The sequence below is a fragment of the Leiobunum rupestre genome, chromosome 2 (genome assembly GCF_980474605.1).
Source record: "Leiobunum rupestre chromosome 2, qqLeiRupe1.1.hap1, whole genome shotgun sequence".
NCBI classification, from domain to species: domain Eukaryota; kingdom Metazoa; phylum Arthropoda; class Arachnida; order Opiliones; family Sclerosomatidae; genus Leiobunum; species Leiobunum rupestre.
This window is the reverse complement of record NC_143385.1, coordinates 46,437,464-46,460,239: the sequence shown is the minus strand read 5'-3', so window position 1 is coordinate 46,460,239 and position 22,776 is coordinate 46,437,464. Positions and strand designations below refer to the sequence as shown.

The following is a 22,776-nucleotide window of genomic DNA, read 5'->3' as shown; positions in this document are numbered from 1 at the left end:
CGGTGAAAAATCAGAACGAATTATCATAAAAAAAAACCCGTGGTATGAAGAGTTTTTCCACCAGCCCACCAACTTCCTACGCAGTATAACTCTGTCACCTGATATATTGGCATTGAAAGTCTCTAGATGACTTGGGCCCTGGGTTTAAGTCTAGCTGGGTTTTCAATTAGCCATTAAGTAATTTTCATTTAAACTAGTTATTTTTTGCGTTAAAAAAATTTTCATTTGAACTAGTTCTTTTTTGCGTTACAATAAATTTTCATTTAAACTAGTTCTTTTTTGCGTTAAAATAAATTTTCATTTAAACTAGTTCTTTTTTGCGTTAAAAAAATTTTCATTTGAACTAGTTCTTTTTGCGTTAAAATAAATTTTCATTTAAACTAGTTCTTTTTTGCGTTACAATAAATTTTCATTTAAACTAGTTCTTTTTTGCGTTAAAATAAATTTTCATTTAAACTAGTTCTTTTTTGCGTTAAAATAAATTTTCATTTAAACTATTTGTTTACCTTTTGACCCAAAACATTCCACTTGCGTTAAAATAATAATAATACATTTTATTTTCCTTAGAAATTATGTCTCCCAGTTTGCATCTGCTGCTACAAATAACCAAAAACCAAATCACCCCTGTAGCAAACTTTATCAATCTTGCGATGATAAATCTTCCTAATAACAAGATTATAAGCAAATATTTCTAATCATTCTGTCGACGACCTATGTACAATTACCGTTTCTTATTATCAGCGTCATTTGACACTAAACGTAAAGTAGATTGAAAGCCTTCTTACTTTCGCTTATGGTTCTTAAGTAACGTTCAACGCGCCCGTACAGAAATATTTCCTTGTAAGATGGGCGAGTGATATATTAGGTAATCTTCTTCGTCCAAGGATTGCTTTGTGATTTATTCGTTGCCAGCGACGGACATTTTTATCATCCGAGTTGACTCGTTGTTCGAAATAACTAAGCGCTTTAATTACGCGTTGTAATGCAAGACGGGCCAGGCACGCAATAGACGCTTTGAAATTCAGATTTAGCTCGAACGTATTCGAAGTTGCGGCTAAGGCTATTTTCTACTTCTTAAAGGGAAAATGACTGCGTTGAGACGATTTTCAATCGCCCTCCTGCTCGAAAAAAATAATAATAATAATCAGCTAGGCTAATACCCAAGGCCTAAGTCATCGAGCGACTTTTAATGCCTTAAAAAGGTGGCCGGGTTATAATGCGCATGAGGGTGGTCACCTGGTGGCCAGCCCTTCACAATAAATAATTTATCAAATCAACCCGGCTTTGGTTCTTTAAAACTGACAGCTTTCAGACACGATTGAAGTCCATGTGGGTTACTTATTAATAATAGTATAATAAATAATCAGGGTTGGCATTTTTTTATTTGTTTAATAAAAATCAAATTAATCGATTTTTTTATTTGATTGAACTTATCGATTTTTGTACAATTATGGCTCTTTTCCTGTATAGTTAACTTTAATTTTACTTATATTAGTTAGTTAATCTTGAATTAAATGAAATCTTAATTAAATTAAATTTAATTATTATTTAATATTTTATATTGCTCAGATTTTTTATGTATTTCAATTTTGGAATAACCTATTTTTTGCCATTTTTTTATTCCTCAAATACCTTGTGTGATTTAAATCAAATATTTAAAAAATTAACTTGATTTAAATCAAATATTTAAAAAATTAACTTGATTTAAATCAAATATTTAAAAATTAACTTGATTTAAATCAAATATTAAAAAAATTAACTTGATTTAAATCAAATATTTAAAAAATTTACTTGATTTAAATCAAATATTTAAAAAAATAACTTGATTTAAATCAAATATTTAAAAAATTAACTTGATTTAAATCAATGATGTAAAATATTAACTTGATTTAAATCAATGATTTAAAAAAATAACTTGATTAAAATCAATGACTTAAAAAATTAACTTGATTTAAATCAATGAAAAAAATTAACTTGATTTAAATCAAATAGGCCTTTCAATAAAATAAGTTTCTTGCTGAAATACGTAGAAAATAAATTCATGTTATGCTTGAAAACCGAGTGCCTCGTCGAATTTATTCTTATGTCCCGTAGTAAAATGTCATCAGTAGCAACATCAAAACAAGGAGGCCAATGTTACTTTATAGAAAGGTCTATTGATTTAAATCAGCCAAATCTGTAAAATATAGTTTGTCTAATTATTATAATTCACAACGGTTTTACGATACCGTTGTTATTTTGGATATTCTGTGTATTACCACCAATAGATGGCAGTCGTTGTAGCTTTCCCTTTTAAGTTGTTTGGAAGCACCTCCACCTAGAGGCACGTTCCAGAAGCTTTTGGTCGTTTTTAATTTTTGTTACGGAGCTGAGATCAAACATTTCAAAAGTGTAATTATAAACACTAAAAACCTTCTTGCTAGCGACCCCACAATATTTGGAAATTTTTGTATGCTAAGCAAGTGATAAATTAAAAAAGGGTGTGCTTAGCCGCTACGTGGTTCTTTGCAAACTGAAAAGGTTAATTTCCTCTTTTCAAATATAGTCTGTTGCTTGAGTAGATTTTGATGAACATATTAACTACAACCAAGGCTTGTAGAAAATTACATTTGGTGAAGAGTGATAGAACAGAAACCAGATTAAATATAAATATCATTTATTTATATTAATCCCGATATTTTGACAAAGAGGTACAAAATGAAATGGCTACTCAACCTGATATAAAAGTTATATCAAACTTTTTAATTTAGTGTGCGAAGTAACGATGAAAATCAGAAACCGTACCGACTCTCCATCCACCTAAGACTACCAAATGAAAACTTTTGAAACCAAACTTTTCATTTCGAAGTAAAAAACGTCCAACCGACGTTACGTAAACTAGAAAACAAAAACTGAAGTTATCTCCAAAACTAATTAAATTTATCCCTTCGCATTCTTCGCGCGGGGACAAATTTTATTTACTTTCTTAATTTCGCGTCACATCTTAGAAGCAGCCAATGTAGAAGAAGTTATAATTACAACCGAGCGATATAATGTAATCTTAGTAACAAGATATATTAAAGCTGATATTCAAAGGAAGTTAGGGAAAAAAAGCGAGCATAAATGTAGAGCGAGGAATTCGTGGGTCCCTATCATTTTCTCTTATCAAAATAATAATCTGGAAAAATTATGTTGACGTCAGTTTGGAATGCAAAGCTCTCTTCCAAGTCCTTGATATTAAAATCTTCCAGCGAAGGCTTTATTCAAACGATGATCACTTTGCAGTAACGTTCGTGTTGTTAAAGCGAGTACGAGCTACAGACATCGAGGTGGGACGCGAGTGCTTGACTATTTGGTGATAACAAATTAAGACTTGGTACTACACTTTTTTTACAAGTTTCTTCTTAAAATTTTGGACATTCTGGGACACTTTTTACAGATCTATGGCGTGTTCGCATTGCTGATTTTGTTGTTAAATTGTTGCCATCAGTTGTCGGTAGGACAGTCCAATTAAAGATGGAATTTATTTTCTACTTCCCAAATTTAAAAAAACAATCGAAATTTTTATGAACACCCAAAAATGGGTTATTTTGATATATCACGAGTTATTTGTCTCGTCGAAAAAAAATACATTTAACACACAAAAAGAATATAACTTCTAAAGGATTTGGGATTAAAATAAATAAATTCCTTATCCAGTGGCACAGAATGTTCAAAATCACATCATGTTTTTATATTACTCCATCCAAGCCTTAATTAGGGTTCCGAGCACACCTTTAAACCTCGCCTTGAAGTAGCTCTTTTTTCAACAGATGTCGCTAACGTCGAAATCAAAAAGAAGATATTTAAGCTACATTTTGACCCAAAAGGCTGGATATAAAAGTATCCCTCGCGTTGATTGGCCCGTTCGTAAATTGGACAATAATTTAAATTACAGTAATTTTTAAAATATATTTTATGGCATAGATCATTCAGGTTAATGTCCACATAGAGTATAAGATTTCTAATTATAATATATTTATATATATATATGGGATATATAATTTAGGTTAAAGTCCACTAACGAGTAAGTAGAGTATAAGATAATTTTAATAATTATAAATGGTTTGCTGACGACGTTATTGTCTCGCTAATTTAGATTCATTGCCATCTCTAATAACAATGGCCTTATCATAACACAGGTGGCAATGATAGAGCCAACTTTAAATAATCTCTGGGTGCGCCACTGTCCTACTCACAGCCAGGCTGGAATTTTAATAGAAATATCGTATAATAAAGCACCCATTTCAGTAGTGGTCTAAAGATTATGTTTTGGTCAAAGGTAATTCCCCTTTTATCACAAAAATTTGCTTTTCGCTAATTCCGTTCCAATATGCGTATTTCGAATAAACCAGCCATAGCAAAATACACAACATATTTTCGAATTTTTTTCACAACCGTAAACTAAGTCACATTTCAGAGCTAATCATAATTGTAAGTGGTTATAATGTAAAAGTGATAGAGTGCTGCGTGTAGAACATCAAAGAGGTATCTGTGGAATTTAATCACGATGGAATCCGCTTATATTGCGCATTATTAAATAAATAACCAGTGACCTCAAAGCTCCGAAATCACTAAAGGAAACCGCTCTATTGTTAAACGGATTTATATCATTTATTAATATATATATTTGTTTCATTAATCTTCGAAAGTACTACCAAGAACGCTATTATTTATATTTATAGATAATTTCTATGTTAGCTTTAAGGAACCAATCTGATACCTGGTTAATTTGGTATTTGTTATGGGGGAAACGATTACTGTTAGGGATTAGAACCAAAATGGTTTAATAGTTTGGATATTAATTTAAAAACTGAAAATAAATCTACAATTTTTAAAAACTACTTGAAAAAATATGTAAAAGATAATTTTTATATAAATAATGACGTTCTTGGTAGTACTTTCGAAGATTAATTAAACAAATATATATCTAACTAATCTGTTAAATGCCATTTAATTTGTTAATCAACTCGATAACGCGATCAACTGTATAACAAATATTTATTGCTCTCACTAAACACAAGCACAGCTTAGGTAGTGGGAGAAGGTTGTGCACAAAATTGTAAATGTATTTAAAAAACAATTGCCTTTATTTCTTGGCACAATAAAAGAAATAGCCTAAAAAATCGTCTCAACAAACTTATTATCCCTAAGTTGTAATAAAATCGTCTCAACAAACTTATTATCCCTAAGTTATAATAAAATCGTCTCAACAAACTTATTATCCCTAAGTTATAATAAAAATATGCTTGGTAGTACACTACTACATTTATTTCTAGATTTAGTGGCAAAGCCAAGGCTGTAGAAGAATTTACTTTCCAATCCAACTTCCTTTTCTTCCCAATTTTACGATATAATAATAATAATAATAATAATAATAATAATAGAAGCTGAATTTAATGAATCAAATTACTAATAAATAACCGAATCGAAGATAGTTTCTCAACTATTGCATTAAGAAATAAGAACCTTTTTAAAAGCCATTGAAATATTTAATAAAAGACGTGATATGGTTTCTAAAATTAGCTCCGCCCAAGTATTACTTCTTAGAATGAAATTCCTGAAATCGGGCCGTTTGGAAACTTTACAGTAATGCTAAATAAGTTCTTGCGCTTATTAAAAATGCGTATATTTCAAACCTTATCAAAACTAGGGTCCTTGGGCCCTAAAATTGTGACCCTAAGTACCTGAGGGAAACGAAACCTTAATTAATAGCCATTTTGGAAAACAATAAGAAAATCCACTTTGAATGTTCCAATTTTCGCGCAATTAGACGGTTAATCTCGCGTATCTTTGATGTTAAACGCTTTCATTTTTCAGCCATAAGCCGAGGCTTAGCAGAACGAGGGTAAAATATTTGAGGATTCTTTGGAAAGTTTCGGGCGAGAGTCAGCCGGAGAATTGGCGCTCACGTTCCGCGCCGGGCTCGACCATGAATCAGGCTCATCGCAAACAACGTTTGTCGTCGGAGGTCAGCCGCGGGGTTAATGGGGAACCGCCGCTGTTCATGCATTTTATAATTGCTTCGTGCTCTTGAAATATAGCGGCAGATTTGCTTTAAAAGTCCGCTTTTAGCCGCGTTAAAGCTCGAGCGCCCTCTTCCAACGGGAGTGAAAGTTACTTTCCAAAATTTACCAAGAAAGTGCCCAGTTTGAGTGCCGAAATGTGGTAACTACGATTAACGCTAAATAAGGTCTGATTGTACAATTATTACGGGTAAGTTCAAAGGATGCTTATAATTATAAGATCATGGCGTTATTTTGATAGATATCAAGGGATTAAACATATTTAAGTAGATATTTTGCATTGGTAATTTATGATCAGACCTGGATTTTGGACATCTGGTAATGATTTCATGATCTTTCGAAAGATTTAGTGTTTTGAATTTTTGTTTTAAGCCTGGTTTTCGAGATGCTTTGATCAATCTCTAGACTTGTAGACCGGATTTCTAGATTTGAAGACCTGATTTCTAGGTTCGTAGACTTGATTTCTAGATTTGTAGACCTGATTTCTAGATTTGTAGACCTGATATCTAAATTTGTAGACCTGATTTTTAGATTTGTATACCCTAATAAAGGATTTGTAGACTTTTAGTACTGATTTCTACATTCTAGAATCGATTTCCGGGTTTTACAAGGATCTCTAGATTTCTAGACTTATATATCCAATTTTTAGACTTTTAATGCCCATTTCTCGAATTATAGACTACATTTCCAGATTTTTAATATACATTTCTACATTTTTAATATAAATTTCTACATTTTTAATATAAATTTCTACATTTTTAATATAAATTTCTAGATTTTTAATATACATTTCTAGACTTTTAGTTCCGATTTCTAGAATATTAGTACCGATTTCTAGAATATTAGTACCGATTTCTAGAATATTAGTCTGGATTTCTAAAAATGTAAATAAGGTTTTAAGATTGGCAGTCCCTCCACAAGTAGCCCAAACAAGTTTGCCTATCTTTTTAAAAATCCGAAGATTAGACATCGTTGGATTTTCTCTCAAAACAACTACCACCATCAAATCAGATTCGATCTTTCCCGAGGAAACATCTGATTCTGATTTACCACATTAGCGCACTGAGATCGGGGGAAGGTATCTTTCCCACTGCTGTCTCCCACGGGATGGGTCGCGCTCGTGGACGAGCTAGAGTTGGCTCGGAGTTTCCACGCCAGTTTCGGTAGGATGAAATAAGGAAGGCGTGGCGCCATCTTCCGAGCGTGAAATCAACTTATCGGCTAAAATCTCGAGCGCTTCTTTTCTCCGTTTTTAATTGTGAAGAATTCTGACGCCAGCACATTCAAACCTCTGCTGCGAAATGAGCGTTACTTCACTGAATTGCATTTCAAATTTCAAACCGTTTTTAATTACAAGATATTAAAATTTACTTTAAAAATGCGAAATTTTTATACGAAAATTTTCAGGTGTAAATTTTTAAACTGATAATATTATTATTTCAGATACATTTTTTAGCGACATTCTTAAACGAATAAACTAAAAATACGATTAAAGAATGGTCATTAAAACTCAGTTAGACTTTTCAGTTCACATTGAGCCACGTAGCGGTCAACGAGAGAATCGCATAAAATAGCGGATTTTCGTCTGATAAGTAGACGATATATTTATCATAAAAACAAATGATTTCCTTAGCAGACGAAAATAAGGCAATTGAAGACCTACTCGCTGTGACCGCAACGGGCTCTATATAAACTGAATCCCGAAAATGATATGTCTTAAGCAGCTTCAACAAATGGTTCATTATAATAATACTTAAGGCACCGCCTTATATCCAAGTCATCTAGCGACTTTCAATGAAATTAATTCAAAGCGGGTTAAAGTGGTAGCAAAGCCACGCGAACCAACAACTCCCGACACCTACTATTAACATTAACTTCAACAAGTTTCTATCGAGGGGGTAGTCACTCTTAAATATTTTGTACACCTGATTACTGATTTTAGTAAAACTATCGGTGATTAACAGTGATTGCTCAACAATTTTTGGTGCTTTCCGATGATTATTGTAAGTGAATTCCAGGGTTGGCAAGAACTTAAACCACCCTGGTTTAAAAAAACACTTTTTTTATTAAATGAATATGGAAAAATGAATTAGAAATATTGAAAAAACTAAAACATAACCTTCACTTTTTGTCGTAAGTAATGAGAGCTAGATATAAGCAATTAGGTGATCTTAAAATGAATTTTGCGCGTGAAAATACGCCGCCATGTTAGGGTATAAAAGCAGGTAAATACGTCTGCTGTACCTCACATTATAAAGGTACTGTCACGCGCAAAAAAGTAATTTTGAAATCAGGTAATTTGAGCATTTTCGAAGTATTGAGGGCTAGATATAAGCAATTTGAGCATTTTTTTATTAATGGGTTTAACCAGCTTAAGCCACCGGTTTTATCCATACTGGAGTTTTCGAGGGGTCGGACACTTGCCATTATTTTGTACGGGATTTCGGGATTTCGGGATTTCGTAGTGATTTTTGCGAATTTATCATTACTTTTTGAAGTGGTTTTGGGATTTCAATGTTAATTTACCATAGAGAGAGTTTAAAGATTTTGTGATTTTAAACAAAGTGTACGGAATTTTGGTAAATGTCCAACCCCTCGGGATTTTTATATTTTTATCAAAACCGGTTTTTTGTCAACCCTGGTGAGTTCCCTTGATTACCTATGATTAGTACATTTTATTACTTAAATGACTACCCCCTTTATTTTTTATGGAAATAAGAAACTGGAGGACACGAGGAAAACCCCACTCTAATCAGTGGGGAGAGAACTTGCAAACTCAACGCGGAAGGCGTTGCTTCAAGTTTCTATCCAGTGGCACAAGCTGGGATCGAACCCAGCTCCTCTTGCTGCGAGGTGAAAGTGCTAATCACACATGTATACCAACCACCTATTATTTATAGGCACTTAATCTAATGTTGAAGCCTCCCCTTATATGTTAGCTTCCCCGTGTGATCTAAATATCATTCTGCTATATAGCTCGGCTTTCGGATATGTGAAAAAAATAAAAATTCCCCGAATGACCTTAATAATTGCCGCTTTTAAAGTATATTCTTTTTTGGTCTTAATATCTCTACGAGTATATACTGTCTATGGTAGATTGCGAAGCGCCGTCTAGTTTTCCAAGTTGAACAAGTGGCTTTCTCGATTAGCTAATGAGTTTTTGAGTTCCTCGAACGCTTTGGCGATTTTAAAATTTCATTACTCTATTTCATAATGGAGAAACTATATGAAAACGAAGCCTCGTAATCTGTCAGGAAAAAATTTCGCGTGAAAGTTTTTAAAGCCAGGCCGTAATATTAAATATTCTGCTGCGTACGTTGATTCGTTCAAAATCCACTTGAGAACTTTTCAAGTGGCTGGGAACGGTTGCAGAAACGTCGTCAGGGTGTACAAGAAATGCAGAAAAATGTTTGTAAGTACAATTTTTTTTCAGAGTTACTTGGCAGCATGATCTTTGGCTATGGCCGCCATGTTTGTATGCTTTTTTTTCCAATTGGTAAAAGCACGTATTATCTACGTCATGCTGCCAATTAATTATTGGGTGCCATCGCGTCGAACCAAAATCCTGGCTACGCCACTGAACAATTCATTAATATTAATTATTTCATTATTATTAATTAATTCATTATTATTAATTAATTCATTCCATTCCATTAAGATTAACTAATTATTGAATATTAATTATTCATTAATATTAACTAATTATTGAATATTAATTATTCATTAATAGTAATAAATACATTAATATTAATTAATTCGTTAATATTAATTAATTCATTAATATTAATTAATTAATTAATATTAATTCATTCATTAATATTAATTAATTAATTAATATTAATTCATTCATTAATATTAATTAATTCATTAATATTAATTCATTCATTAATATTAATAAATACATTAATATTAATTTATACCATTTTGAACATTTTAGAGAAAATTCCTTTGACTAAAACTTATCTTATTTCACCTTTATTTTATTAAGGTATTTATGGTCGAGTAAGCGGTCGAGTGGGTCGCTTGTTAACTATTTCACCGCCGCGTGTCGCCACTCTTGGCTAATATTCTAACAACTCTCGGTACAGGTCCCGTACAAACAAAGCGTTAAATCATAAAATATATAACCGGGTAGTATAAAAAAACGACCTAGGCCGACCTTATCATCGAGAAGCGTTTTAGGCTATCCTGAGCTTTGACAGGTACCGCGAAATCTTATTGGCTCTGGTATACCACCCTTTGTGTTAGAAAGGAAGCTTTCAATATCTGTCACCAGGGTGCGCAAGCTCTTTTCAATATTTTATCCTTAAAAAGGAATATATTTACAGCCTCGAGTGATATTTAGCGCAACTCTCTCAGTTTAGAAAGCGTGTGTGTGTGATAAAAGAGGTTTTTGTTTAACGAGCCTTGCAGAAGATAAACTTCAATTTTGACCCACATATATATATATATATATATATATATATATATATATATATATATATATATATATATATATATATATATATAACGTGATACCGAAATCAATGAATAGATTTCGCGGCGAAAAACGTCAGTCAATAATGAACGTAACTAATTAGAAAATAATATCATAACTAATTATAATAATAATCTCAATTTTGACTGTGTTATATAAAGATTTACTTATAAACACTTAACTTTTCTTTTATTGTGTGTAATTAACCAGTATGTGCCCAACTGGCTGATACTTTGCATTGTTTGGCACACAAAAACTATTGTATTCTACTATATTATATTCTATTATATTATATTCTATTCTGCTGTATTCTATTATATTATATTCTATTCTATTCTGTTGTATTATATTATATTATATTATATTATATTCTATTCTGTTGTATTATATTATATTATATTCTGTTATATTATATTATATTCTATTCTAATATATTATATTCTAGATAATTGTTCACTATCGATATACCTACCGACTGCAGAATTTTCATATGAAAGTTCACAGGTGTACATTTTTAATCTAATAATATAGCGACATTCTTAAAAGTAAAAACTTCAACTCGATTAAAGAAAGTTATTCTCGAATTACGATGTCATTAAAACTTCAGACCCATGAGGAAACTCAATTATTCGATTCCATTTACACAGAGTCACGTAGCGGCCGACTCGAGAATCTCATAATATACTGGATTTTAGTTTTGCTTTCAGACGCCATCTATTTTTAAAAAATTGAACAAATGGCTCTTCTGATTAGTCAATGAAGCTTCGAGTTTCTAAATGACATCATATCCATCCATTATCATATTTAATAATTAATTTTTCGTTTCAGTTACAATATCTAAAACTTGAAAAATAGTGATAATTAAAAGCTTAAAAGAAATCTACTAGCTTTAAATAAATTATAGGATTGATGATGTTACTTAAAACGACAAAGGGTCTGTCAAGTTGACAAGAAATAGTTGAAAGGTTAATAAGATTTATTTCTTTTTCGTCAATGCTTTATCAAAATCGACAACTAATTAAAAATATTATGATTTTTCTTTCAAGATTTCTAAGAATTAGAGTTATTTCACAACCAGTATTCCTTTAAAACAATCTCATTGGGAATATCTTTTTCAAAATAGTAAAATATTTAACTAAAAACATTTTAATAACCTTTTTATTTAATAGATAATATCAAAAGTAGCCTATTAAAATTTCTAGTGAGACCTAGTCACACTATAGACTACATAACCTACTAGTTGGAATAGTACTAGCAACTTTATATTTAGTCTCTAGCCTGGCGCGATTTTCTCTGTTCGATTTACTCGCCCGTAGACATACGTTCTAAAACACCTCACTCGGCGGCGCTGGAGTACCTCGATTTTGATGACGCATTTTCCGACCCCCTTCGTTTCCCTGTTTTACAAACTCTCATTAACTGCTATACCGTTCTGACACAATTTTGGGTCTTATGCTACATTTGATAATATGCATTTCATTGGTTTTTAAAATTAGCAATGTTTTAATAAAAGAGCAACTTTATAAAATGTTCAGGCGTGATAAAATGGTTCATTTTATAAAAATGTTGATCCCGACCTTGAAAATAGTCATCTCGACCTGCTAAAGGTTTATGCGGCCCTGCAGTATAATTTTTGGAAAGATTTATAGATTCTGGCAAAACGTGCGACTCCTTCAGTTTTTTCAAAACCACTTTAACGATGGTATTTTGTGCTCAAACTGGATACGCCTCTTCACAACAATTCATTTTAAATTAACAACCACGAAAAATACTTGATCTCCAACATTTATAAATTTGGCGAACGGGATTTTGAATCTCAAGGGGATTTCAGAAATGAAAAACTGATTTCAGAGCACAATTTCCGGGTTAATTTTTGTTTTTTTTAGGTTAATTTCGAGATTTTGGAATTGATTTTCGCCTATATTTCTGGATTTTCAAGTTGATTTCCATATTTCTAAAAGAATTTTTCTCTAGAGTGTACGGACTTTTTAAGAATAGTTTTAGATAGTTAGTTTTTGTAACAAATCATTGAGTGTATATTCCCGTTCCACGAATTTGGTTAATCTAGCGCCATCTACAATCAATAAAAACGTTAAAATCTAGCCTCTAAGACCTTCACTCTAAATGTTGGTTTCTGTCTAATTAATTTGAGAATCAATATATTACTTGGTAATAATGAAATTTTCAAACACATTAGAAAAAGTGTGAAAGATATTTTTCGCCAATATCGATCAAAACCGCGTAAACTAACTCCATCTGGTAAAATTAAGCATCGAAATATAAGACCTTAAATTTTTTGTTTCCCTGTAAACAATATGTGAACTTCAAAGTCATTCATTTGAAAAAAAAACTTTCCAAAATCGCCGCGGTGGGATTTTCATGTTCTCAAAGAAAATAAATTTATCGGTAAAACAAATCGAAGCAGTGAACTCTGCAGGTTTTTTTATATAGAGTGAGAGTGTCGTGATAGGTTGGTTGTCGGGTAAGGCTATATTCGCTGACTGCTGCTGTGGCACCTCCTCGGATTGCCCCAAAAAAGGCAGGGTGGTGGGTGCACCAGAGAGTATCATTAATATTTCCCCAGATGATAAATAGGTGGCGCTGAGCGTATTTCACGGATAAATGTCTTTACTGGGAGTTACCCCCGATAAATTCCTTAACAGCGGCGAATAGTAGTAGTAGTACGACAAGACACATCGTCTTCCAGAGTGAGCGCCAACGAAATATTAAAAAAATAATACATATAGTGATTAACAAGATGGCCAAGACAAAATAGAACTGCACCTTCAATAATAAAAATATTACAATTATGTGTTTAAATCGGGATTTTTTTTTAATATTTAAAATAAATAATTAATAAATGAGGCACTTTTTTTATTTAATTTACTGATCATTTTTCTTTGAAGTTAAAAATTTAATTTCCAAATTTGACCAAAGGGTTGTTAGTTTGATCTAGGAGCAACAAACACAAGGAGAACGCAGCTAGCCTTTAAACACGCTAACGCAGTGTTGTGTACAAATTTCATTGGACGAACCTTTACGCTGAACGTTTTAGGGGCGGGGGGGGGAAATAATTTCCGAATTTTCCCCTTCCCACGGCAGCAGGCGCTAAAGCGTCTAACCAATAAAAATTGTACGCAAGAAAATCCATGACTTTTGACGGGTTGCGTTCTTCTTGTGTGGGTTGCTGTGTTTGTTGCTCCTAGGTTTGATAAATAAAAAAAAAAACGCGTCATACAAAATGCTTTTGGTCAGCTAAATTTAATTTTTAGAAATTCTCAAAACTAGTATTTGATAATAAAATAAGTTTTTGAAAATAATTGGACCCAAAATTTAAAAAATATTCTCAAAACAAATTATTCGCCCCAATATTGTTTTTTTAATTATTCGATAAAAACTAAAATATTTTTCCAAGTAAAACAATTTCATTAAAAAATATATTCCATACAAAATATTAAAAAATATATTCGATACAAAATATCAAAAAATATATTCGATACAAAATATTAAAAAATATATTCGATACAAAATATTAAAAAATATATTCGATACAGAATATTAAAAAATATATTCGATACAAAATATTAAAAAATATATTCGATACAAAATATTAAAAAATATATTCGATACAAAATATTAAAAAATATATTCGATACAAAATATTAAGAAATATATTCGATACAAAATATTAAAAAATATATTCGATACAAAATATTAAAAAATAATTAATCCAAAAAATAGATAAATATATTCGATTCAAAGATTTAAAAAAATATTCGAACCAAAAATTGTCAAACTATGTAACGAGAAACAATACCAGCTAATGTAACACTTGCGGTGAACGCGACGAAGAGAAGCGCAGGTGAAAAAAGGGTTTAACGTCCGCGGACGATCTATTTTAGTTTGGTCTTGAAGTGGAAACTCGGCACAAAAATGTGCCCAATCCGTGGCATTATTGATTACAAAATCATTTATCAGCGCTCTCCGACGGAAAAAGAAGGTAGAGCTTGTTTTGTTGATGCCAGCTGATATAAAAAAGGCCGGATTAATCGGCCCCAACTAACTCTCCTCTCTATCGCGGCTCCCATTTCAATTCCATGATTAGCGGAGCCTGTTACATTTTTTCACTTTCCAGTTATATCAAGCTACTTATCAGATAGTCTCGGCCGGTCGGCTGGATACTTTTATTCAAAATATAGTCATTAGTGTAGTCTAGTGTGCTAGTAGATCATGTTAACATTGGCTTTTCTTCACTAAAATTTAACTAAGTACTTAATTTTATATTTGCACTTAAATGTTGTTGGTTGATAATCTTTCAAAAATCATGGTTGTACAAGATTTTTTTAAACTTAATATTTGAACTTTAAACTTAATTTAGATGGTTTACAAAATTATTCAAGCGTATTTAAAAGAAAATCAAAAGCAATTACGGCTCAAAAACGTGTTAAATTTAAAATGAATGAATAATATTTGATTAGTATGCAGTTTTATTTTTACATATTATAATTATAATATATGTATATATATATATAAAATAAATTTACTCGACAACGAATTTTTCTCGTTGTCGAGTAAATTTATTTTATATATGTATATTTTGCTAACTCTTAACAAATAATTATAATATGTAAAAATTGCTTTTGTCCATGGTTAAATTATAGTTCATTTTTTTAAATAGCAGAAATACACACAGAGTTTTAAATTTAAATTCTAAAACTTTAATAAAAACTTTTAACACAATCTTATAATTTGTAATTAAAGTTAAATTTAATCCTCCGTGTGTATTTCATATCTTTTTTAAAATTTGAACTAGTTATAATAAAATATAATATTTTACCATAATTGAATAGCTTTTAAAAATATACATAGAATTTACTTTCAGATTTCTTCTTCCAAAATTTATTTTTAAGATAAAGTGAAATTATCAATAAAAACGTTAAAGTCTAACCTCTAAGACCTTCACTCTAAATGTTGGTTTCTGTCTAATTAATTTGAGAATCAATATATTACTTGGTAATAATGAAATTTTCAAACACATAAAAAAAGTGTGAAAGATATTTTTCGCCAATATCGATCAAAACCGGGTAAACTAGCTCCATCTGGTAAAATTAAACTTTAATAAAAACTTTTAACACAATCTTATAATTTGTAATTAAAGTTGTAGTAGTTAAATTTAATCCTCCGTGTGTATTTAATCTCTTTTTTAAAATTTGAACTAGTTATAATAAAATATAATATTTTACCATAATTTTATAGCTTTTAAAAATATACATAGAATTTACTTAAAAATTTATTTTTAAGATAAAGTGAAATTATCTTTAAGTTTACCGCGCCACGTATTGAAATGGAATGTTTGTTATTTCTCTTTGCAGTGACGTTACAAAGTTACAACAGATTATCGTACACCGAACAAAAATTCACGGGTTTCGTCTTAGTCGTGGAGCCTTTGAACAAAATCAGAAGCGACGAGAGTGGCTTCACCCAACAAGTCGGGAACTTCGAGGTAAGAGTAAGAATTATACTATTTCATACAGCATCCAGCGTAATGCACGATTACGTTATGACAGAAGTCTATCATATATCTCTTACGATATAAGTATCCATCTTCCCCATACACGCTTGAAACTTGTACCTGAGCTTCCGTGATTTTTCAAAATAGTACAATAATAATAATAATAACAATCAGTTAGGTTAATACCCTTGGCACCACAAATCCAAACAAATTTTTTTTCGTCGGAAGGATTAGAAAGTTTTACGAGGGCCAGGGCCGGACTTAGAGATCCTGGGCCCATAGGCCTGATAAGGAGTCTAGGCCCCCTTTTCACTCGCTGCATTTACTCTTATCCCTGGAACTAGGCTGTGCCTGAATTTCCCTGATTCACCGTAGAAGTCTAAGCTCTACGGGTTAATTACTAAATAAAAGCTCTTAACAATCGTCGACTAAATATGCGATAATTATGCAACATTTCAATTTTAGGCTGCGTTCGTAAACTGCCAGGCAAACATTTTGGTAATTTTAAAACCAAATCTTCTACCTAGGAATTTCTCCAATATAAATTACGATTGATATTATAGATTTATGCCTTCGAATACAGTAATTACGGTCACTGGAGGGCCCCTTCCAAGGATGGGCCCCTAGGCCACGGCCTAGGTTGGCCTAGGCGGAAATACGGCACTGAGGAGGGCCAAGTCATCACGCGACTAGTAGCCCTCGCTTATTAACAGTGGATAACAACTTCCTATTTGTGAACAATTTAAAGGGGAACAGTCAAGCTTTAACCAGTTAGATAGCCCTATAGCCCATTAAAAACTAAAATTAATGGTGAAAACCGCATAAAAAAATATTGAGTGGTTAATTTTTAATAAAATAAAGTAATTTCGGGAAATCGAAAAGCGCGCGTCCGCCGCGACACCTGGTGAGAAGTCGGTGAGACAGAAAAACAACGTGACAGCGCGCGCTGCTGAAGACGCAAAAAATTTGTTTTGCACCCGCGGGGCGTTCCAGTTATAAGAGACTTAAGCCTAAATTGCGCGATTTTAAAAGTTAGGATAGTTCGCAAATCGCTCAAACGGGGCTAGGGGCGCTGGCGGCAGCCCCTAAGATGGCGGCGAAAATTCAAACCTAAACACCTGGCGTTATTTTTCGTTTCAACTTTTTGGGCCAAAAGCTATTTTTTCAAGACAAAAAAAGGTACGTGTTAGTATATTGAACGTCTTGTTAATCTTTTGATACGGAAATAAGGCCATATTTGGAAAAGCTTGGCCGTTCCCCTTTAACAAAAGTCAAAAAGAGTTAAAATAAAGAGAAAAAAACACAATAAAAAGAATTTATTTACAAATACATATCAAAATGCATATCATAATACAAGCGCGAATGGCACTCTAATACTACATCGAATTAAAAATATTAATGTGTCATTTAAATCAGTGATTTTGTTTATAAAAAATACTTGATTTAAACCAAATTGATATAAATCAGTCAACCCTTGTGGTAAGTTAATAGGAACCACCAATGGACTGCATTGTAAAGGATTATATAATTAGCTAATAAGTAGATTAGTCCATTATGAAAAGGGATAATAAAGCTAAACCCTAAACAAATTTGAAGAAATTTAAAAACTTACTAATAGCTCGTACCGATAGGTCTTCGAGCGAACAAAAAGACGCGAAACTCTCCCCTATTCGGCTTTCCGTTGCTATGCAACTCGTTTTGAAATTTTCAATATTTAGGCTTAGTTTCTCTATTCGGTGTTATAGTCGCGAGCCAGATTTCCCGAACGGTACTGACGAGTCCCAAATAGGACGAAACCGGTCTACCGTTGGATTTTCTGGCTATTTAATTTAATTTAATTTAATTTAATTATTCACTCGAAGATCTATTGGGTCCGAGTTTCGCGTTTTTTGTTTGCTCGAAGACTTATCGGTACGAGCTATTAGTAAGTTTTTAAATTTCTTCAAATTTGTTTAGGGTTTAGCTTTATTATCCCTTTTCATAATGGTTAATTCACCCCATTGAAACTTCTATTCAACTAAAGTACACGTTCAATTTAAATGAACTATATGGATACTTCTGACGTAAGAAATATATGATATACTTCTGGTATTAATAAATTGACGTACTTTTTCTTTTGGACAGCTTTATGGCGATGCCTTGGTTAAGTTCTCGGACAGTTGCGCGAATGCCATCACTCAGACTTCGCACATCCCCAAGTCTTCCATTCAAGCTATGTGGAGAGCACCCCCTGTTGGAAGTGGTTGCGTCGTTTTTAAGTACGATTAGTGGTAAAACATTGAGAGGAAAGTACCAATTGAGGCAATGCGACCAAAATGGGGCTAACTGTTCGTGGCGTTTGCTTTGTCACCCTCACAGGGCGTCCGTAGTCGAACACAAGGACGAATGGCGGATGGACGACGATGACCTGACCAAAGTGCTCTGCGAAGAAGGTATACCCGTGCGCGCTACAAAGATGACAATATAATCCGTAGAAAATATAGATGAGGAATAGCGACTATAGTTCTTTTACGCCTACTTACTTCCAATTATTTTATTACTTAAATTAAAATCCATCTTAACCCGAAGTACCCCGAGCATATCTCTAGCTTTGGTACCTCGAGATACATTGAAAAACATTGCAAACCATTGTAAAAGCTAGAGTTGCTACTCCTCTTCTATATTTTCTATGGTAACTCCAGAGGGGTCGGACATAAACCAAAAAAGTTTCTTTACACCGAATTTATGATATATCTACCAGATTTCTTATTTATTTTCTTTGGTTTTTAGTTATTTATTTTCCTTGGTTTTTAGTTATTTATTTTCACCGAATTCCTTTCTCATTTTTACTGAATCTTCGTTATTCATTTCCACCAGATCTCTCACTTATTTTCCCCGGTTTATTCGTTATTTATTTCCACCGGATTTCTTGATTATTTTCCCCGGTTTATTCGTTATTTATTTCCACCGGATTTCTTGATTATTTTCCCCGGTTTATTCGTTATTTATTTCCACCGGATATTTTAATTATTTTCCCCGGTTTATTTGTTAGTCGTTTCCACCAGATTCTTTAATTATTTTCCCTGGTTTATTCGTTATTTATTTCCAGCGGATTGCGTAAGTGTTAAGCCGAATATCGTTAGTATTCCATCGGATTTCTTAGTTTTCATCGAATTATATTTTTCTCACCGGTTTTCATAACGTTTTCATCGGATTTCGTGACGTTGAATAAATCACAAAATATTCAAAATCTCCAGAATGTCAGTCCTCTCGAGTTAATCATACTTAGTATTTAATATCACTTTAATTAACGAAAAATAAACTTGGGCGATACCCGATGTTTTATCGTTTTTCGATATCATGGTTTCACGAAAAGTATTACATTTTACTTATGTTCAAATATATCAGTATCTATTTATTATCGGTTCAAGGATTAGTATTGATTTATTATCGGTTCAAAGATCAGTATTGATTTATTATCGGTTCAAAGATTAGTATTGATTTATTATCGGTTCAAAGATCAGTATCGATTTATTATCGGTTCAAAGATCAGTATCGATTAACTGGTTCAATAGTGATATGGTATGCACAAATATCGACTTAATCGTGATATCGTAAATATCGATTGCCCAAATATTGATCGTCCCCGACGGAAATATTAGAGTTTATTTTATTGACCAATGTATGGCGCCACTCGCGTATCGTTTAGAGCAGGAAAGTCAAGATAAGCAGCCTGATATCTTGGACGAATGCTGTGCCTGTGATGAAGCCAAATACGAAATGACGTTCGAAGGCCTCTGGTCCAGGCATACTCATCCGAAAGACTTTCCTCGTAAGTCCCATTGTTCTCCCCGCGTTAATATATTTCGCGGCACTAAAATCTCGTTCGTTTCCCGACAGATGGCACCTTGACGCACTTCTCCGACATCATCGGGGCGTCTCATACGGGTGACTTCCGAATTTGGGAATACCACCAATTGGCGTCGGAAGGCGTCAAGAGCGTCGCCGAAATGGGGTCGACACGCAAATTGGAATCCGAACTTAAAGCCGAAGTAAAGTTCACTTACGTCTATTCATAATTATAATCATAATAATAATAATCAGCTAGGCTAATTACCCAAGGCACCACCTTATACCCAAGTCGTCTAGCGACGTTCAATACCTTCAAATCATGTGGCCGGGTTACAATGCGTAGGAGGGTGTAGCTTTGGATTAATAATAGTAGTGTCTACCTGGATATATCACTTTAGCGTTCCGCGTGCATTTGCTAAGTGTTTGTTACGGGTTCTGTCTTGTAGAAGGCTACGTGTTACGGGAGTTTCGGAAATTATCCGTTAACTTTGCCGAAGCGGCACTGCTGTCGCAAAAGTCATTTGTAGACAGGTTTTTTCCAAGTGATATATCCAGGTAGGCACTACTATTGTTAATCCAAGGTGTAGCCACACTAATACATTTAACATCAACAAGTTTTTATGGAAAGGGGAAACCGAGGGGCAGGTCACTTCCATTTTGGGTGCGTCTTAATCATAGGAAAATGATTAAAACAAGTTAATCGTGATTAAACCAGGGTAATCAAGATTAGAAAATCTAATCACGATTTAGTCAATCTAATCACGATTTAATCAATCTAATCATGATCTAATCTTTTTAATTAGGATTTAATCATTTCAAACATATTTAATCTTTTTAACCAGATTTAATCATTTTAATCACGATTTAATCATTTTAATCACGATTTAATCATTTTAATCACGATTTAATCATTTTAATCACGATTTAATCATTTTAATCACGATTTAATCTAGATTTTATAATTAAAATCAAAACTAAAGTACGATAATTTAATATTAATTATTAATATTGATAGTTCTATCGCAATTGTGTTTGATTCTCGTTCTAATTTCAAATCGCGATTTAAGCATACTAATCACGATTTAATCGTTTCAATCAGTATTTAATCTTTTTAATCAGATTTATTCATTTAATCATGTAATCATGATTAAATCAGATTTAAACATTCTAATCATGATTAAACGTGATTTAATCAACATAATTGTGATTAAATTGAATTTAATCAAAATAATCACGATTAAATCGGATTAAATCTTTTGAGGGGTGCGTCGTTAATCAAGGAAGTGACCTGCTCCTCGGGGGAAATCGAAGAACTCGGAGGGGGGGAATCCCTTTAACCAGTAGGTAGATAACTTTTCTAACTCAATGCACTAGTAGTAGTTCCAAGCTTTGTCTTAATCCCCGCTAAGCTAATAACAGAGGCTGAAGCAGGAAGTGAGTTATACCATGTATTTATTATCTAGCTTCGTTGAAGGACGTATATTAATATTGAGTTCACGTTGGTTTACATATCCCCCATTCCATCACCCTGGTAACGCGGAACCTAGCGGAAGTAATTCGTAATCATGCAGATGGTTCAGACATTCGAAACACAAAGCTAACCATATTTCACCATTGAGTTACATCCTTAGCGACGCTAGTTAGTTAGTTTTACACTCAATATTTAAATTAACATTATTAATTACGATAACGATGATCGAACTTAAAAAATTAATTTTATTTGCTTAAAGATCAATTTTAGCAAGTTTTCGATAATCTTTTCGTATCATGTCCTTTTATTTTCTATAACATTTGGATTGAAAAAAGCGCTAGGAGTTCTTTGTATTATAACGTTACTGGCGTTACCTTACCTTACAGGTGGAAGAACCGTGAAATTTTGGGGTAGCAACTAAAAGTATAGAACTTCTTATGAAAGGAAATAGTGTCTGCTAACTAGTGCTATGAATGGTTTTGAACGTAACTAGGTCTAGTTACCCTTATAGATTCTGTTTAACCAGGAGACCGTAATGTAAAATTAGGTGGCTCTCCATAAATATCGATAACCCGTAGACCACTATCACTCGTAACCAAATTGAATTGTTTTCGCCCAATAAGCGTGTCCTTGAAGATTAGCCTTTATACTAAAATAGGGCGTGAAAACACAGCGGATAAATAAGCGTGCAAAACCAAGTTTGCGATCCCAAAGAACGCCTTTTTGATGGTTGAGACCACCTTTCTTAAGGTTGATATCTCAATGTTTATTCTTGATTTTTATTATTATATTGTAGTATATATTTTAGAATAAACATTGTGAAGATCTAGATCATAATTTTCAAGGTCAACATCACAAATTACTAAAGATAGCCCATTTGGGCACCAAGGACCTTTAGTTATTGTCGTGCTATAAAATAGGTCAATGACCACCCTATTCATTTACTCACAAGTAATGAAAACGTCAACAGTAAAATAATATGCTTTGATTGCATGGTATTATCAAATATTGTTACATATCTTTCTTTAAAGGATTATTAGCTATGAAAAACATTTCGACCACAAAAATCATAACATCGGGTCATTATTTACCTATAACACATAATATCGGTGTTATTTACCTCACATAAGTCCAAAAACCGCCACCAGATAGCGACAGGGGAAAAAAACTTATATTTCAATGAAAGCTTATCAATATATTACGAGTCCCTTTCACCTAGGAGCAACAAACACAACACCCCACACAAGGAGAACGCAACCCGTCAAAAGTCGTGGATTTTCTTGCGTACATTTTTCATTGGCTAGACGCTTTAGCGCCTGCTGCCGTCGGAAGGGGAAAATTCGGAAATTGTCTTCCCCCGCCCGTAAAACGTTCAGCGTAAAGGCTCGTGACGCTCGTCCAATGAAATTCGTACACAACCCTTCGTTAGCGTGTTTAAAGG

At 32.8% G+C, this 22,776-nt stretch overlaps 1 protein-coding gene across 4 annotated transcripts in view; it reads left to right on the top strand.

The window, feature by feature from the left end:
* The window catches only part of LOC149957638 (spondin-1-like), a 136,834-nt gene that overhangs the window by 100,348 nt on the left and 13,710 nt on the right, over positions 1-22,776 (top strand). For 3 of the 4 annotated variants that reach the window (XM_090165663.1, XM_090165662.1, XM_090165660.1), the window contains exons 2-6: positions 15,894-16,030; positions 18,158-18,291; positions 18,392-18,465; positions 19,722-19,844; positions 19,913-20,064. In XM_090165663.1, the coding sequence (XP_090021789.1) occupies positions 15,894-16,030; positions 18,158-18,291; positions 18,392-18,465; positions 19,722-19,844; positions 19,913-20,064 (620 nt within the window). The remainder of the gene's footprint in view (positions 1-15,893; positions 16,031-18,157; positions 18,292-18,391; positions 18,466-19,721; positions 19,845-19,912; positions 20,065-22,776) is intronic. The other variant, XM_090165661.1, reaches the window with a different exon arrangement.